Consider the following 19,777-nt stretch of genomic DNA (forward strand, 5'->3'; position numbering starts at 1 on the left):
ACATTGTTGCTGTTATTATTATTGCTGCTATTATTATTATTGCTACCATTGTTATTATTATTGATATTATTATTGTTAGTATGATTGTTAGTTTATTGTTATTATTGCGATTATTATTGTCATTATTATTGCTTTATTATTTCTATATTGTTGCTGTTATTATTATTGCTGCTATTATTATTATTGATATTATTATTGTTTGTATGATTATTTTATTGTTATCGCGATTATTATTGATAATATTATTGCGACTATTTTTTATTATTATTGATATTATTATCGTTGATATTATAATTACCGCTACTAACATTGCCATTATTATTGTTATTATTATTTCTATTATCATTGTTATTGCTATTATTATTGTTGTTATTGCTATTATTATTGTTGTTATTGCTATTATTATTATTGCTAATATTTTTGCTATCATTTCTATGATTGTTACTATTGTTCTTGCTATTGTTATCATTATTGCCATTAATATTGTTATTGCTATTATTATTGCCATTATTAAGTTTATTAAGTACCCATGACTGTCACACACACACACACACACACACACACACACACACACACACACACACACACACACACACACACCAGGTGTGGCAAAACTATTCTCTGCATTTGACCCATCACCCTTGATCACCCCCTGGGAGGTGAGGGGAGCAGTGAGCAGCAGCGGTGGCTGCGCCCGGGTCATATTTTTGGTGATTGTTGTTATTATTATTGTTGGTATTCTAATTATTGTTATCCACATGTACTATGAGAGGACATGTTAGGTGGTGGTGTTGAAATGGAGAGTTGAGTACGGGCGAGGCGAGCGCTGTAATGACTTTGCTGCCAGAGGAGATCTTTATTGGCGCTCATGGCTGCAAGACAATATCGCTGAAGTGCCGACTATCTGTCCATCTCGCGCACGCCGCCTTTTGTTGATGAAAGGGAGACATATTGAAAAACATGGGAGGAGACCAATTCACTCGCGGACGCAGGAAGCGTGTGTGTGTGTGTGTGTGTGTGTGTGTGTGTGTGTGTGTGTGTGTGTGTGTGTGTGTGTGTTTTAGCGGCGCCTTATCAGCCCAAATGTCGGTCCTGCCTGTAATAAGAGGAGATAGCCAGGGGGGGCTTGATAGAGATTGGAAAAGTGCAATCTGGCGGTGAGACGCAGGAGCAATAAGTTGAATAAGCAGAAATTGACTGGAGCGATGTCTTACCAGCTCAGAAAGTGTTGTCACTCTTCACCGCCTCAGAGTAGTGCTTGTGTTTGTCTCGAGGGGGCGGGGCCTAGAAGGAGGAAGAGAAGATGGCCGTCAAAAAGAGGCAGCATTGGTTGCTAATAAACCTGCACACTTCTAGACTGCTCAATAGTTGTTGCTTTGTCCAACATTGTGCACACCTGCAGTTGACCATCACACTGATAGTTGCACAATGTTGCTCTCATGCTTGTGCACACTCATTGTTGCCTCTTAAGTGTGCACAATAATAGTGTTGCAGTATGTGTGCTAGAAACAAGATACTAACACTAACAATTGTCTATTTAGTGTGCACACTAATATTTGTCCAGCAAGTGTGTATACTAAGCCTTGTCTATTTAGTGTGCACACTATTTGTTCAGTAAGTGTGCACACTAAGAACTTTCTATTTAGTGCGCACTCTGAATGAATGAATGAGTAAAATAAGTTATGAATGAAATACGTTTATTTCGGACATATAACACTAATAATTGTCTATTTAGTTTGCACACTTACTCGACAAATATTAATTTGTCAAGTAAGTGTGCATACTAAGAATTGTCTATTGAGTGTGCACACTAATATTTGTACAGTAAAAGTGTGCACACTAATAGTTCCCCAGTAAGTGTGCATACTAATAGTTGCCTAGTAAGTGTTTACACTAATGGTGGCCATGTAAGTGTGCACACTACCAATTGTCTATTGAGTGTGCACACTAATATTTCTCCAGTAAGTGTGTATACTAAGCATTGTCTATTTAGTGTGCACACTATTTGTTCAGCAAGTGTGTATACTAAGCATTGTCTATTTAGTGTGCACACTATTTGTTCAGCAAGTGTGTATACTAAGCATTGTCTATTTAGTGTGCACACTATTTGATCAGTAAGTGTGCACACTAAGAACTTTCTATTTAGTGCGCACACTAATAATTGTCTATTTAGTGTGCACACTTACTCGACAAATATTAATTTGTCAAGTAAGTGTGCACACTAATATTTGTACAGTAAGAGTGCACACTAATAGTTGCCATGCAAGTGTGCACACTACGAATTGTCTATTAAGTGTGCACACTAATATTTGTACAGTAAAAGTGTGCACACTAATAGTTGCCCAGTAAGTGTGCACACTAATAGTTGCCCAGTAAGTGTGCACTCTAATAGTTGCCTAGTAAGTGTGCATACTAATAGTTGCCCAGTAAGTGTGCACACTAATGGTGGCCATGTAAGTGTGCACACTACCAATTGTCTATTAAGTGTGCACACTAATATTTGTACAGTAAAAGTGTGCACACTAATAGTTCCCCAGTAAGTGTGCACACTAATAATTGCCCAGTAAGTGTGCACACTAATAGTTGCCTAGTAAGTGTTTACACTAATGGTGGCCATGTAAGTGTGCACACTACCAATTGTCTATTGAGTGTGCACACTAATATTTCTCCAGTAAGTGTGTATACTAAGCATTGTCTATTTAGTGTGCACACTATTTGTTCAGCAAGTGTGTATACTAAGCATTGTCTATTTAGTGTGCACACTATTTGTTCAGCAAGTGTGTATACTAAGCATTGTCTATTTAGTGTGCACACTATTTGTTCAGTAAGTGTGCACACTAAGAACTTTCTATTTAGTGCGCACACTAATAATTGTCTATTTAGTGTGCACACTTACTCGACAAATATTAATTTGTCAAGTAAGTGTGCACACTAATATTTGTACAGTAAGAGTGCACACTAATAGTTGCCATGCAAGTGTGCACACTACGAATTGTCTATTAAGTGTGCACACTAATATTTGTACAGTAAAAGTGTGCACACTAATAGTTGCCCAGTAAGTGTGCACACTAATAGTTGCCCAGTAAGTGTGCACTCTAATAGTTGCCTAGTAAGTGTGCATACTAATAGTTGCCCAGTAAGTGTGCACACTAATGGTGGCCATGTAAGTGTGCACACTACCAATTGTCTATTAAGTGTGCACACTAATATTTGTACAGTAAAAGTGTGCACACTAATAGTTCCCCAGTAAGTGTGCACACTAATAATTGCCCAGTAAGTGTGCACACTAATAGTTGCCTAGTAAGTGTGCACACTAATGGTGGCCATGTAAGTGTGCACACTACCAATTGTCTATTGAGTGTGCACACTAATATTTCTCCAGTAAGTGTGTATACTAAGCATTGTCTATTTAGTGTGCACACTATTTGTTCAGCAAGTGTGTATACTAAGCATTGTCTATTTAGTGTGCACACTATTTGTTCAGCAAGTGTGTATACTAAGCATTGTCTATTTAGTGTGCACACTATTTGTTCAGCAAGTGTGTATACTAAGCATTGTCTATTTAGTGTGCACACTATTTGTTCAGTAAGTGTGCACACTAAGAACTTTCTATTTAGTGCGCACACTAATAATTGTCTATTTAGTGTGCACACTTACTCGACAAATATTAATTTGTCAAGTAAGTGTGCACACTAATATTTGTACAGTAAGAGTGCACACTAATAGTTGCCATGCAAGTGTGCACACTACGAATTGTCTATTAAGTGTGCACACTAATATTTGTACAGTAAAAGTGTGCACACTAATAGTTGCCCAGTAAGTGTGCACACTAATAGTTGCCCAGTAAGTGTGCACTCTAATAGTTGCCTAGTAAGTGTGCATACTAATAGTTGCCCAGTAAGTGTGCACACTAATGGTGGCCATGTAAGTGTGCACACTACCAATTGTCTATTAAGTGTGCACACTAATATTTGTACAGTAAAAGTGTGCACACTAATAGTTGCCCAGTAAGTGTGCACACTAATAGTTGCCCAGTAACTGTGCATACTAATAGTTGCCCAGTAAGTGTGCACACTAATGGTGGCCATGTAAGTGTGCACACTACCAATTGTATATTAAGTGTGCACACTAATATTTGTACAGTAAAAGTGTGCACACTAATAGTTGCCCAGTAAGTGTGCACACTAATAGTTGCCCAGTAAGTGTGCATACTAATAGTTGCCTAGTAAGTGTGCATACTAATAGTTGCCCAGTAAGTGTGCACACTAATGGTGGCCATGTAAGTGTGCACACTACCAATTGTCTATTGAGTGTGCACACTAATATTTCTCCAGTAAGTGTGTATACTAAGCATTGTCTATTTAGTGTGCACACTATTTGTTCAGTAAGTGTGTATACTAAGCATTGTCTATTTAGTGTGCACACTAATATTTGTCCAGTAAGTGTGTATACTAAGCATTGTCTATTTAGTGTGCGCACTATTTGTCCAGTAAGTGTGTATACTAAGCATTGTCTATTTAGTGTGCACACTATTTGTTCAGCAAGTGTGTATACTAAGCATTGTCTATTTAGTGTGCACACTATTTGTTCAGTAAGTGTGTATACTAAGCATTGTCTATTTAGTGTGCACACTATTTGTTCAGTAAGTGTGTATACTAAGCATTGTCTATTTAGTGTGCACACTATTTGTTCAGCAATTGTGTATACTAAGCATTGTCTATTTAGTGTGCACACTAATATTTGTCCAGTATGTGTGTATACTAAGCATTGTCTATTTAGTGTGCACACTATTTGTTCAGTAAGTGTGTATACTAAGCATTGTCTATTTAGTGTGCACACTATTTGTTCAGTAAGTGTGTATACTAAGCATTGTCTATTTAGTGTGCACACTATTTGTTCAGCAATTGTGTATACTAAGCATTGTCTATTTAGTGTGCACACTAATATTTGTCCAGTAAGTGTGTATACTGAGCATTTTCTATTTAGTGTGCACACTATTTGTTCAGCAAGTGTATATACTAAGCATTGTCTATTTAGTGTGCACACTAATATTTGTCCAGTAAGTGTGTATACTAACAATCGTCTATTTAGTGTGCACACTAATATTTGTCCAGTAAGTGTGTATACTAAGCATTGTCTATTTAGTGTGCACACTATTTGTTCAGTAAGCGTGTATACTAAGCATTGTCTATTTAGTGTGCACACTATTTGTTCAGCAAGTGTGTATACTAAGCATTGTCTATTTAGTGTGCACACTATTTGTTCAGCAAGTGTGTATACTAAGCATTGTCTATTTAGTGTGCACACTATTTGTTCAGTAAGTGTGTATACTAAGCATTGTCTATTTAGTGTGCACACTATTTGTCCAGTAAGTGTGTATACTAAGCATTGTCTATTTAGTGTGCACACTATTTGTTCAGCAAGTGTGTATACTAAGCATTGTCTATTTAGTATGCACACTATTTGATCAGTAAGTGTGCACACTAAGAACTTTCTATTTAGTGTGCACACCTTTTCTTCAGCAAGTGTGTATACTATTTAGTGTGCACACTTACTCGACAAATATTAATTTGTCGAGTAAGTGTGCACACTAAAAATTGTCTATTGAGTGTGCACACTAATATTTGTACACTAAGTGTGCACACTAAGCATTGTCTATTTAGTGTGCACACTAATATTTGTTCAGTAAGTGTGTATACTAAGCATTGTCTATTTAGTGTGCACACTATTTGTTCAGTAAGTGTGTATACTAAGCATTGTCTATTTAGTGTGCACACTATTTGTTCAGTAAGTGTGCACACTAAGAACTTTCTATTTAGTGCGCACACTAATAATTGTCTATTTAGTGTGCACACTTACTCGACAAATATTAATTTGTCAAGTAAGTGTGCACACTAAAACTTGTCTATTGAGTGTGCACACTAATATTTGTACAGTAAGTGTGCACACTAATAGTTGCCCAGTAAGTGTGCACACTAATAGTTGCCCAGTAAGTGTGCATACTAATAGTTGCCTAGTAAGTGTGCATACTAATAGTTGCCCAGTAAGTGTGCACACTAATAGTTCCCCAGTAAGAGTGCACACTAATAGTTGCCCAGTAAGAGTGCACACTAATAGTTGCCCAGTAAGTGTGCATACTAATAGTTGCCTAGTAAGTGTGCATACTAATAGTTGCCCAGTAAGTGTGCACACTAATAGTTCCCCAGTAAGAGTGCACACTAATAATTGCCCAGTAAGTGTGCACACTAATAGTTGCCCAGTAAGTGTGCATACTAATAGTTGCCTAGTAAGTGTGCATACTAATAGTTGCCCAGTAAGTGTGCACACTAATGGTGGCCATGTAAGTGTGCACACTACCAATTGTCTATTGAGTGTGCACACTAATATTTCTCCAGTAAGTGTGTATACTAAGCATTGTCTATTTAGTGTGCACACTATTTGATCAGTAAGTGTGCACACTAAGAACTTTCTATTTAGTGCGCACACTTATAATTGTATATTTAGAGTGCACACTTACTCGACTAATATTAATTTGTCGAGTAAGTGTGTACACTAAAAATTGTCTATTGAGTGTGCACACTAATATTTGTACAGTAAGTATGCACACTAATGGTTCCCAAGTAAGAGTGCACACTAATAGTTGCCATGCAAGTGTGCACACTACGAATTGTCTATTAAGTGTGCACACTAATATTTGTACAGTAAAAGTGTGCACACTAATAGTTGCCCAGTAAGTGTGCACACTAATAGTTGCCCAGTAAGTGTGCATACTAATAGTTGCCTAGTAAGTGTGCATACTAATAGTTGCCCAGTAAGTGTGCACACTACCAATTGTCTATTGAGTGTGCACACTAATATTTCTCCAGTAAGTGTGTATACTAAGCATTGTCTATTTAGTGTGCGCACTATTTGATCAGTAAGTGTGCACACTAAGAAATTTCTATTTAGTGCGCACACTTATAATTGTATATTTAGTGTGCACACTTACTTGACAAATATTAATTCGTCAAGTAAGTGTGCGCACTAAGAATTGTTTATTGAGTGTGCACACTAATATTTGTACAATAAGTGTGCACACTAATAGTTGCCATGCAAGTGTGCACACTACGAATTGTCTATTAAGTGTGCACACTAATATTTGTACAGTAAAAGTGTGCACACTAATAGTTGCCCAGTAAGTGTGCACACTAATAGTTGCCCAGTAAGTGTGCATACTAATAGTTGCCTAGTAAGTGTGCATACTAATAGTTGCCCAGTAAGTGTGCACACTAATGGTGGCCATGTAAGTGTGCACACTACCAATTGTCTATTGAGTGTGCACACTAATATTTCTCCAGTAAGTGTGTATACTAAGCATTGTCTATTTAGTGTGCACACTATTTGATCAGTAAGTGTGAACACTAAGAACTTTCTATTTAGTGCGCACACTTATAATTGTCTATTTAGTGTGCACACTTACTCGACAAATTAATATTTGTCGAGTAAGTGTGCACACTACAAATTGTCTATTGAGTGTGCACACTAATAGTTCCCCAGTAAGAGTGCACACTAATAGTTGCCATGCAAGTGTGCACAGTACGAATTGTCTATTAAGTGTGCACACTAATATTTGTACAGTAAAAGTGTGCACACTAATAGTTGCCCAGTAAGTGTGCACACTAATGGTGGCCATGTAAGAGTGCACACTACCAATTGTCTATTTAGTGTGCACACTAATATTTGTCCAGTAAGTGTCTATACTAAAAATTGTCTATTTAGTGTGCACACTATTATCTGTCCAGTTAGTGTCTACACTAAAATGGTTTATTTGGTGTGCACACTATTTGTTCAGTAAGTGTGGACACTAAGAATTGTCTATTGAGTGTGCACACTAATAATTGTCTATTTACTGTGCACACTTACTCGACAAATATTAATTTGTCGAGTAAGTGTGCATGTCTATTGAGTGTGCACACTAATATTTGTACACTAAGTGTCCACTTTAATAGTTGCCCAGTAAGTGTGCACACTACGAATTGTCTATTTAGTGTGCACACTAATATTGGTCCAGTAAGTGTCTATACTAGAAATGGTCTATTTAGTGTGCACACTAATATTTGTTCAGTAAGTGTGCACACTACGAATTGCCTATTTAGTGTGCACACTAATATTTGTCCAGTAAGTGTCTACACTAAAATGGTCTATTTCGTGTGTACACTAATATTTGTACAGTAAGTGTGGACACTAATAATTGTCTATTTCGTTCGCACACTAATATTTGTCCAGTAAGTGTGCATACTAAGAATTGTCTATTTAGTGTGCACACTAATATTTGTCCAGTAAGTGTGTACTAAAATGGTCTATTTAGTGTGCACACTACAAATTGTCTAATGAGTGTGCACACAAATGGTTGCCCAGTAAGTGTGCACACTAACAATTAGTTGCCCAGTAAGTGTGCACACTACGAATTGTCTATTGAGTGTGCACACTAAAGGTTGTCCAGTAAGTGTGCACACTACGATTTGTCTATTGAGTGTGCACACTAAAGGTTGTCCAGTAAGTGTGCACACTAACAATTAGTTGCCCAGTAAGTGTGCACACTACGATTTGTCTATTGAGTGGTCAGTAAGTATCTATACTAAAAATGGTCTATTTAGTGTGCACACCAATCTTTGTTCAGTAAGTGTGGACACTAAGAATTGTCTATTGAGTGTGCACACTAATGGTCGCCATGTAAGTGTGCACACTACGAATTGCCTATTTAGCGTGCACACTAATATTTGTCCAGTAAGTGTCTACACTAAAATGGTATATTTAGTATGCACACTATTTGTTTAGTAAGTGTGGACACTCAGAATTCTCTATAGAGTGTGCACACAAATATTTGTCCAGTAAGTGTGCACACTAAGAATTGTGTATTTAGTGTTCACACTAATATTTATACAGTAAGTGTGCACACTAAGAATTGTGTATTTAGTGTGCACACTAATATTTGTCCAGCAAGTGTGTACGCAAACAATTGCGTATTTAGTATGCACACTAATATTTGTTTAGTAAGTGTGGACACTCAAAATTGTCTATAGAGTGTGCACACAAATATTTGTCCAGTAAGTGTGTGTATACAAAAAAAATTATATTTAGTGTGCACACTAATATTTGTCCAGTAAGTGTGCACACTAAGGATTGTGTATTTAGTGTGCACACTAATATTTATACAGTAAGTGTGCACACTACGAATTGCCTATTTAGTGTGCACACTATTTGTCCAGTAAGTGTGGACACTAAGAAACTTCTATTTAGTGTGCACACTTACTCGACAAATATTAATTTGTCGAGTAAGTGTGCACACTAATATTTGTGCACTAAGTGTCCACTTTAATACTTGCCCACTAAGTGTGCACACTACGAATTGTCTATTTAGTGTGCACACTAATATTTGTCCAGCAAGTGTGTACGCAAACAATTGTCTATTTAGTGTGCACACTAATATTTGTGCACTAAGTGTCCACTTTGATAGTTGCCCACTAAGTGTGCACACTACGAATTGTCTATTTAGTGTGCACACTAATATTTGTTCACTAAGTGTCTATACTAAAAATTGTCTATTTTGTGTGCACACTTACTGTATAAATATTAGTGTGCACACTAAATACACAATTCTTAGTGTGCACACTAATATTTATACAGTAAGTCTGCACACTAAGAATTGTGTATTTAGTGTGCACACTAATATTTGTCCAACAAGAGTGCATGCTAAGAATTGTCTGTTTAGTGTGGACTCTAATATTTGTCCAGTGAGTGTGCACAATAACGATTGTCTAATTAATGTGCACACTAATATTTGTACAGTAAGTGTGCACGCTAAAGGTTGCCCAGTAAGTGTGCACACTAACAGTTAGTTGCCCAGTAAGTGTGCACACTAACAGTTAGTTGCCCAGTAAGTGTGCACACTAACAGTTAGTTGTCCAGTAAGTGTGCACACTAACAGTTAGTTGCCCAATAAGTGTGCACACTAACAGTTAGTTGCCCAATAAGTGTGCACACTAACAGTTAGTTGCGCAGTAAGTGTGCACACTAACATATTGAGGTGTTCTTATGGTTAGTTTGAAGTGTGCAAACGAAATGAGTGCAGTAGTTTCAAAGATCCACAAGTAGAAACAGGACGTGTGCCACCTGGAGGACTAGCGAGCGTGCCATGTTGACATGTGACCACGACGGCGGGGGCGTTACACTAACGAGGTGGGCGTGGCTGGCAGGTGCTGAACGAGGCGGTGGGGGCCATGATGTACCACACCATCACTCTGACCAGGGAGGACCTGGAGAAGTTCAAAGCACTACGCATCATCATCCTGATCGGCAGCGGCTACGACAACATCGACATCAAGGCTGCCGGGGAGCTCGGTATGTACATCATCATCATCATCATCATCACCCACTCACCACAGCAGAGTCCACGTCTAAGTCACCCACTCACCACAGCAGAGTCCACGTCTAAGTCACCCACTCACCACAGCAGAGTCCACGTCTCACTCACCCACTCACCACAGCAGAGTCCACGTCTCACTCACCCACTCACCACAGCACAGTCCACGTCTCAGTCACCCACTCACCACAGCAGAGTCCACATCTAAGTCACCCACTCACCACAGCAGAGTCCACGTCTCAGTCACCCACTCACCACAGCAGAGTCCACGTCTAAGTCACCCACTCACCACAGCAGAGTCCACGTCTCAGTCACCCACTCACCACAGCAGAGTCCACGTCTCACTCACCCACTCACCACAGCAGAGTCCACGTCTCACTCACCCACTCACCACAGCACAGTCCACGTCTCAGTCACCCACTCACCACAGCAGAGTCCACATCTAAGTCACCCACTCACCACAGCAGAGTCCACGTCTCAGTCACCCACTCACCACAGCAGAGTCCACGTCTAAGTCACCCACTCACCACAGCAGAGTCCACGTCTAAGTCACCCACTCACCACAGCACAGTCCACATCTCAGTCACCCACTCACCACAGCAGAGTCCACGTCTCACTCACCCACTCACCACAGCACAGTCCACGTCTCACTCACCCACTCACCACAGCACAGTCCACGTCTCAGTCACCCACTCACCACAGCACAGTCCACATCTAAGTCACCCACTCACCACAGCAGAGTCCACGTCTCAGTCACCCACTCACCACAGCAGAGTCCACGTCTAAGTCACCCACTCACCACAGCAGAGTCCACGTCTCAGTCACCCACTCACCACAGCAGAGTCCACGTCTCACTCACCCACTCACCACAGCAGAGTCCACGTCTCACTCACCCACTCACCACAGCAGAGTCCACGTCTCAGTCACCCACTCACCACAGCAGAGTCCACGTCTCAGTCACCCACTCACCACAGCAGAGTCCACGTCTCAGTCACCCACTCACCACAGCAGAGTCCACGTCTCAGTCACCCACTCACCACAGCAGAGTCCACATCTCAGTCACCCACTCACCACAGCAGAGTCCACGTCTAAGTCACCCACTCACCACAGCAGAGTCCACGTCTAAGTCACCCACTCACCACAGCAGAGTCCACGTCTCAGTCACCCACTCACCACAGCAGAGTCCACGTCTCACTCACCCACTCACCACAGCAGAGTCCACGTCTCAGTCACCCACTCACCACAGCAGAGTCCACGTCTCAGTCACCCACTCACCACAGCAGAGTCCACGTCTAAGTCACCCACTCACCACAGCAGAGTCCACGTCTCAGTCACCCACTCACCACAGCAGAGTCCACGTCTCACTCACCCACTCACCACAGCAGAGTCCACGTCTCACTCACCCACTCACCACAGCAGAGTCCACGTCTCAGTCACCCACTCACCACAGCAGAGTCCACGTCTCAGTCACCCACTCACCACAGCAGAGTCCACGTCTCAGTCACCCACTCACCACAGCAGAGTCCACGTCTCAGTCACCCACTCACCACAGCAGAGTCCACATCTCAGTCACCCACTCACCACAGCAGAGTCCACGTCTCAGTCACCCACTCACCACAGCAGAGTCCACGTCTAAGTCACCCACTCACCACAGCAGAGTCCACGTCTCAGTCACCCACTCACCACAGCAGAGTCCACGTCTCAGTCACCCACTCACCACAGCAGAGTCCACGTCTCAGTCACCCACTCACCACAGCAGAGTCCACGTCTCAGTCACCCACTCACCACAGCAGAGTCCACGTCTCAGTCACCCACTCACCACAGCAGAGTCCACGTCTCAGTCACCCACTCACCACAGCAGAGTCCACGTCTCAGTCACCCACTCACCACAGCAGAGTCCACGTCTCAGTCACCCACTCACCACAGCAGAGTCCACGTCTCAGTCACCCACTCACCACAGCAGAGTCCACGTCTCAGTCACCCACTCACCACAGCAGAGTCCACGTCTCAGTCACCCACTCACCACAGCAGAGTCCACGTCTCAGTCACCCACTCACCACAGCAGAGTCCACGTCTCAGTCACCCACTCACCACAGCAGAGTCCACGTCTCAGTCACCCACTCACCACAGCAGAGTCCACGTCTCAGTCACCCACTCACCACAGCACAGTCCACGTCTCAGTCACCCACTCACCACAGCAGAGTCCACGTCTCAGTCACCCACTCACCACAGCAGAGTCCACGTCTCAGTCACCCACTCACCACAGCAGAGTCCACGTCTCAGTCACCCACTCACCACAGCAGAGTCCACGTCTCACTCACCCACTCACCACAGCAGAGTCCACGTCTCAGTCACCCACTCACCACAGCAGAGTCCACGTCTCAGTCACCCACTCACCACAGCAGAGTCCACGTCTCAGTCACCCACTCACCACAGCAGAGTCCACGTCTCAGTCACCCACTCACCACAGCAGAGTCCACGTCTAAGTCACCCACTCACCACAGCAGAGTCCACATCTCAGTCACCCACTCACCACAGCAGAGTCCACGTCTCAGTCACCCACTCACCACAGCAGAGTCCACGTCTCAGTCACCCACTCACCACAGCAGAGTCCACGTCTCAGTCACCCACTCACCACAGCAGAGTCCACGTCTCAGTCACCCACTCACCACAGCAGAGTCCACGTCTCAGTCACCCACTCACCACAGCAGAGTCCACGTCTCAGTCACCCACTCACCACAGCAGAGTCCACGTCTCAGTCACCCACTCACCACAGCAGAGTCCACGTCTCAGTCACCCACTCACCACAGCAGAGTCCACATCTCAGTCACCCACTCACCACAGCAGAGTCCACGTCTCAGTCACCCACTCACCACAGCAGAGTCCACGTCTAAGTCACCCACTCACCACAGCAGAGTCCACATCTCAGTCACCCACTCACCACAGCAGAGTCCACGTCTCAGTCACCCACTCACCACAGCAGAGTCCACGTCTCAGTCACCCACTCACCACAGCACAGTCCACGTCTCAGTCACCCACTCACCACAGCAGAGTCCACGTCTCAGTCACCCACTCACCACAGCAGAGTCCACGTCTAAGTCACCCACTCACCACAGCAGAGTCCACATCTCAGTCACCCACTCACCACAGCAGAGTCCACGTCTCACTCACCCACTCACCACAGCAGAGTCCACGTCTAAGTCACCCACTCACCACAGCAGAGTCCACGTCTCACTCACCCACTCACCACAGCAGAGTCCACGTCTAAGTCACCCACTCACCACAGCAGAGTCCATATCTAAGTCACCCACTCACCACAGCAGAGTCCACGTCTCAGTCACCCACTCACCACAGCAGAGTCCATATCTAAGTCACCCACTCACCACAGCAGAGTCCACGTCTCAGTCACCCACTCACCACAGCAGAGTCCACATCTAAGTCACCCACTCACCACAGCAGAGTCCACGTCTCACTCACCCACTCACCACAGCAGAGTCTACGTCTCAGTCACCCACTCACCAGAGCAGAGTCCACGTCTCACTCACCCACTCACCACAGCAGAGTCCACGTCTCAGTCACCCACTCACCACAGCAGAGTCCACATCTAAGTCACCCACTCACCACAGCAGAGTCCACGTCTCAGTCACCCACTCACCACAGCAGAGTCCACATCTCAGTCACCCACTCACCACAGCAGAGTCCACGTCTCAGTCACCCACTCACCACAGCAGAGTCCACGTCTCAGTCACCCACTCACCACAGCACAGTCCACATCTCAGTCACCCACTCACCACAGCAGAGTCCACGTCTAAGTCACCCACTCACCACAGCACAGTCCACATCTCAGTCACCCACTCACCACAGCAGAGTCCACGTCTCAGTCACCCACTCACCACAGCAGAGTCCACGTCTAAGTCACCCACTCACCACAGCAGAGTCCACGTCTCAGTCACCCACTCACCACAGCAGAGTCCACGTCTCAGTCACCCACTCACCACAGCAGAGTCCACGTCTCAGTCACCCACTCACCACAGCAGAGTCCACGTCTCAGTCACCCACTCACCACAGCAGAGTCCACATCTCAGTCACCCACTCACCACAGCAGAGTCCACGTCTCAGTCACCCACTCACCACAGCAGAGTCCACGTCTAAGTCACCCACTCACCACAGCAGAGTCCACGTCTCAGTCACCCACTCACCACAGCAGAGTCCACGTCTCAGTCACCCACTCACCACAGCAGAGTCCACGTCTCAGTCACCCACTCACCACAGCAGAGTCCACGTCTCAGTCACCCACTCACCACAGCAGAGTCCACGTCTCAGTCACCCACTCACCACAGCAGAGTCCACGTCTCAGTCACCCACTCACCACAGCAGAGTCCACGTCTCAGTCACCCACTCACCACAGCAGAGTCCACGTCTCAGTCACCCACTCACCACAGCAGAGTCCACGTCTCAGTCACCCACTCACCACAGCAGAGTCCACGTCTCAGTCACCCACTCACCACAGCACAGTCCACGTCTCAGTCACCCACTCACCACAGCAGAGTCCACGTCTCAGTCACCCACTCACCACAGCAGAGTCCACGTCTAAGTCACCCACTCACCACAGCAGAGTCCACGTCTCACTCACCCACTCACCACAGCAGAGTCCACGTCTCAGTCACCCACTCACCACAGCACAGTCCACGTCTAAGTCACCCACTCACCACAGCAGAGTCCACGTCTCAGTCACCCACTCACCACAGCAGAGTCCACGTCTAAGTCACCCACTCACCACAGCAGAGTCCACGTCTCAGTCACCCACTCACCACAGCAGAGTCCACGTCTCACTCACCCACTCACCACAGCAGAGTCCACGTCTCAGTCACCCACTCACCACAGCAGAGTCCACGTCTCAGTCACCCACTCACCACAGCAGAGTCCACATCTCAGTCACCCACTCACCACAGCAGAGTCCACGTCTCAGTCACCCACTCACCACAGCAGAGTCCACGTCTATGTCACCCACTCACCACAGCAGAGTCCACATCTCAGTCACCCACTCACCACAGCAGAGTCCACGTCTCAGTCACCCACTCACCACAGCAGAGTCCACGTCTCAGTCACCCACTCACCACAGCAGAGTCCACGTCTCAGTCACCCACTCACCACAGCAGAGTCCACGTCTCAGTCACCCACTCACCACAGCAGAGTCCACGTCTCAGTCACCCACTCACCACAGCAGAGTCCACGTCTCAGTCACCCACTCACCACAGCAGAGTCCACGTCTCAGTCACCCACTCACCACAGCAGAGTCCACGTCTCAGTCACCCACTCACCACAGCAGAGTCCACATCTCAGTCACCCACTCACCACAGCAGAGTCCACGTCTCAGTCACCCACTCACCACAGCAGAGTCCACGTCTAAGTCACCCACTCACCACAGCAGAGTCCACGTCTAAGTCACCCACTCACCACAGCAGAGTCCACGTCTCACTCACCCACTCACCACAGCAGAGTCCACGTCTCACTCACCCACTCACCACAGCACAGTCCACGTCTCAGTCACCCACTCACCACAGCAGAGTCCACATCTAAGTCACCCACTCACCACAGCAGAGTCCACGTCTCAGTCACCCACTCACCACAGCAGAGTCCACGTCTAAGTCACCCACTCACCACAGCAGAGTCCACGTCTAAGTCACCCACTCACCACAGCACAGTCCACATCTCAGTCACCCCACTCACCACAGCAGAGTCCACGTCTCACTCACCCACTCACCACAGCACAGTCCACGTCTCACTCACCCACTCACCACAGCACAGTCCACGTCTCAGTCACCCACTCACCACAGCACAGTCCACATCTAAGTCACCCACTCACCACAGCAGAGTCCACGTCTCAGTCACCCACTCACCACAGCAGAGTCCACGTCTAAGTCACCCACTCACCACAGCAGAGTCCACGTCTCAGTCACCCACTCACCACAGCAGAGTCCACGTCTCACTCACCCACTCACCACAGCAGAGTCCACGTCTCACTCACCCACTCACCACAGCAGAGTCCACGTCTCAGTCACCCACTCACCACAGCAGAGTCCACGTCTCAGTCACCCACTCACCACAGCAGAGTCCACGTCTCAGTCACCCACTCACCACAGCAGAGTCCACGTCTCAGTCACCCACTCACCACAGCAGAGTCCACATCTCAGTCACCCACTCACCACAGCAGAGTCCACGTCTAAGTCACCCACTCACCACAGCAGAGTCCACGTCTAAGTCACCCACTCACCACAGCAGAGTCCACGTCTCAGTCACCCACTCACCACAGCAGAGTCCACGTCTCACTCACCCACTCACCACAGCAGAGTCCACGTCTCAGTCACCCACTCACCACAGCAGAGTCCACGTCTCAGTCACCCACTCACCACAGCAGAGTCCACGTCTAAGTCACCCACTCACCACAGCAGAGTCCACGTCTCAGTCACCCACTCACCACAGCAGAGTCCACGTCTCACTCACCCACTCACCACAGCAGAGTCCACGTCTCACTCACCCACTCACCACAGCAGAGTCCACGTCTCAGTCACCCACTCACCACAGCAGAGTCCACGTCTCAGTCACCCACTCACCACAGCAGAGTCCACGTCTCAGTCACCCACTCACCACAGCAGAGTCCACGTCTCAGTCACCCACTCACCACAGCAGAGTCCACATCTCAGTCACCCACTCACCACAGCAGAGTCCACGTCTCAGTCACCCACTCACCACAGCAGAGTCCACGTCTAAGTCACCCACTCACCACAGCAGAGTCCACGTCTCAGTCACCCACTCACCACAGCAGAGTCCACGTCTCAGTCACCCACTCACCACAGCAGAGTCCACGTCTCAGTCACCCACTCACCACAGCAGAGTCCACGTCTCAGTCACCCACTCACCACAGCAGAGTCCACGTCTCAGTCACCCACTCACCACAGCAGAGTCCACGTCTCAGTCACCCACTCACCACAGCAGAGTCCACGTCTCAGTCACCCACTCACCACAGCAGAGTCCACGTCTCAGTCACCCACTCACCACAGCAGAGTCCACGTCTCAGTCACCCACTCACCACAGCAGAGTCCACGTCTCAGTCACCCACTCACCACAGCAGAGTCCACGTCTCAGTCACCCACTCACCACAGCACAGTCCACGTCTCAGTCACCCACTCACCACAGCAGAGTCCACGTCTAAGTCACCCACTCACCACAGCAGAGTCCACGTCTCACTCACCCACTCACCACAGCAGAGTCCACGTCTCAGTCACCCACTCACCACAGCACAGTCCACGTCTAAGTCACCCACTCACCACAGCAGAGTCCACGTCTCAGTCACCCACTCACCACAGCAGAGTCCACGTCTAAGTCACCCACTCACCACAGCAGAGTCCACGTCTCAGTCACCCACTCACCACAGCAGAGTCCACGTCTCACTCACCCACTCACCACAGCAGAGTCCACGTCTCAGTCACCCACTCACCACAGCAGAGTCCACGTCTCAGTCACCCACTCACCACAGCAGAGTCCACATCTCAGTCACCCACTCACCACAGCAGAGTCCACGTCTCAGTCACCCACTCACCACAGCAGAGTCCACGTCTATGTCACCCACTCACCACAGCAGAGTCCACATCTCAGTCACCCACTCACCACAGCAGAGTCCACGTCTCAGTCACCCACTCACCACAGCAGAGTCCACGTCTCAGTCACCCACTCACCACAGCAGAGTCCACGTCTCAGTCACCCACTCACCACAGCAGAGTCCACGTCTCAGTCACCCACTCACCACAGCAGAGTCCACGTCTCAGTCACCCACTCACCACAGCAGAGTCCACGTCTCAGTCACCCCACTCACCACAGCAGAGTCCACGTCTCAGTCACCCACTCACCACAGCAGAGTCCACGTCTCAGTCACCCACTCACCACAGCAGAGTCCACATCTCAGTCACCCACTCACCACAGCAGAGTCCACGTCTCAGTCACCCACTCCACCACAGCAGAGTCCACGTCTAAGTCACCCACTCACCACAGCAGAGTCCACATCTCAGTCACCCACTCACCACAGCAGAGTCCACGTCTCAGTCACCCACTCACCACAGCAGAGTCCACGTCTCAGTCACCCACTCACCACAGCACAGTCCACGTCTCAGTCACCCACTCACCACAGCAGAGTCCACGTCTCAGTCACCCACTCACCACAGCAGAGTCCACGTCTAAGTCACCCACTCACCACAGCAGAGTCCACATCTCAGTCACCCACTCACCACAGCAGAGTCCACGTCTCACTCACCCACTCACCACAGCAGAGTCCACGTCTAAGTCACCCACTCACCACAGCAGAGTCCACGTCTCACTCACCCACTCACCACAGCAGAGTCCACGTCTAAGTCACCCACTCACCACAGCAGAGTCCATATCTAAGTCACCCACTCACCACAGCAGAGTCCACGTCTCAGTCACCCACTCACCACAGCAGAGTCCCATATCTAAGTCACCCACTCACCACAGCAGAGTCCACGTCTCAGTCACCCACTCACCACAGCAGAGTCCACATCTAAGTCACCCACTCACCACAGCAGAGTCCACGTCTCACTCACCCACTCACCACAGCAGAGTCTACGTCTCAGTCACCCACTCACCAGAGCAGAGTCCACGTCTCACTCACCCACTCACCACAGCAGAGTCCACGTCTCAGTCACCCACTCACCACAGCAGAGTCCACATCTAAGTCACCCACTCACCACAGCAGAGTCCACGTCTCAGTCACCCACTCACCACAGCAGAGTCCACATCTCAGTCACCCACTCACCACAGCAGAGTCCACGTCTCAGTCACCCACTCACCACAGCAGAGTCCACGTCTCAGTCACCCACTCACCACAGCACAGTCCACATCTCAGTCACCCACTCACCACAGCAGAGTCCACGTCTAAGTCACCCACTCACCACAGCACAGTCCACATCTCAGTCACCCACTCACCACAGCAGAGTCCACGTCTCAGTCACCCACTCACCACAGCAGAGTCCACGTCTAAGTCACCCACTCACCACAGCAGAGTCCACGTCTCAGTCACCCACTCACCACAGCAGAGTCCACGTCTCAGTCACCCACTCACCACAGCAGAGTCCACGTCTCAGTCACCCACTCACCACAGCAGAGTCCACGTCTCAGTCACCCACTCACCACAGCAGAGTCCACGTCTCAGTCACCCACTCACCACAGCAGAGTCCACGTCTCAGTCACCCACTCACCACAGCAGAGTCCACGTCTAAGTCACCCACTCACCACAGCAGAGTCCACGTCTCAGTCACCCACTCACCACAGCAGAGTCCACGTCTCAGTCACCCACTCACCACA

At 47.1% G+C, this 19,777-nt stretch overlaps 1 protein-coding gene across 7 annotated transcripts in view; it reads left to right on the forward strand.

Moving 5' to 3' along the window:
• Positions 1-19,777, forward strand: part of ctbp2l (C-terminal binding protein 2, like) — a 343,339-nt gene that overhangs the window by 294,941 nt on the left and 28,621 nt on the right. For all 7 annotated transcript variants that reach the window (XM_061907572.1, XM_061907569.1, XM_061907566.1 and 4 more), the window contains one exon: positions 10,236-10,380. In XM_061907572.1, the coding sequence (XP_061763556.1) occupies positions 10,236-10,380 (145 nt within the window). The remainder of the gene's footprint in view (positions 1-10,235; positions 10,381-19,777) is intronic.

The sequence above is a fragment of the Nerophis ophidion genome, linkage group LG08 (genome assembly GCF_033978795.1).
Source record: "Nerophis ophidion isolate RoL-2023_Sa linkage group LG08, RoL_Noph_v1.0, whole genome shotgun sequence".
Classification (NCBI taxonomy): domain Eukaryota; kingdom Metazoa; phylum Chordata; class Actinopteri; order Syngnathiformes; family Syngnathidae; genus Nerophis; species Nerophis ophidion.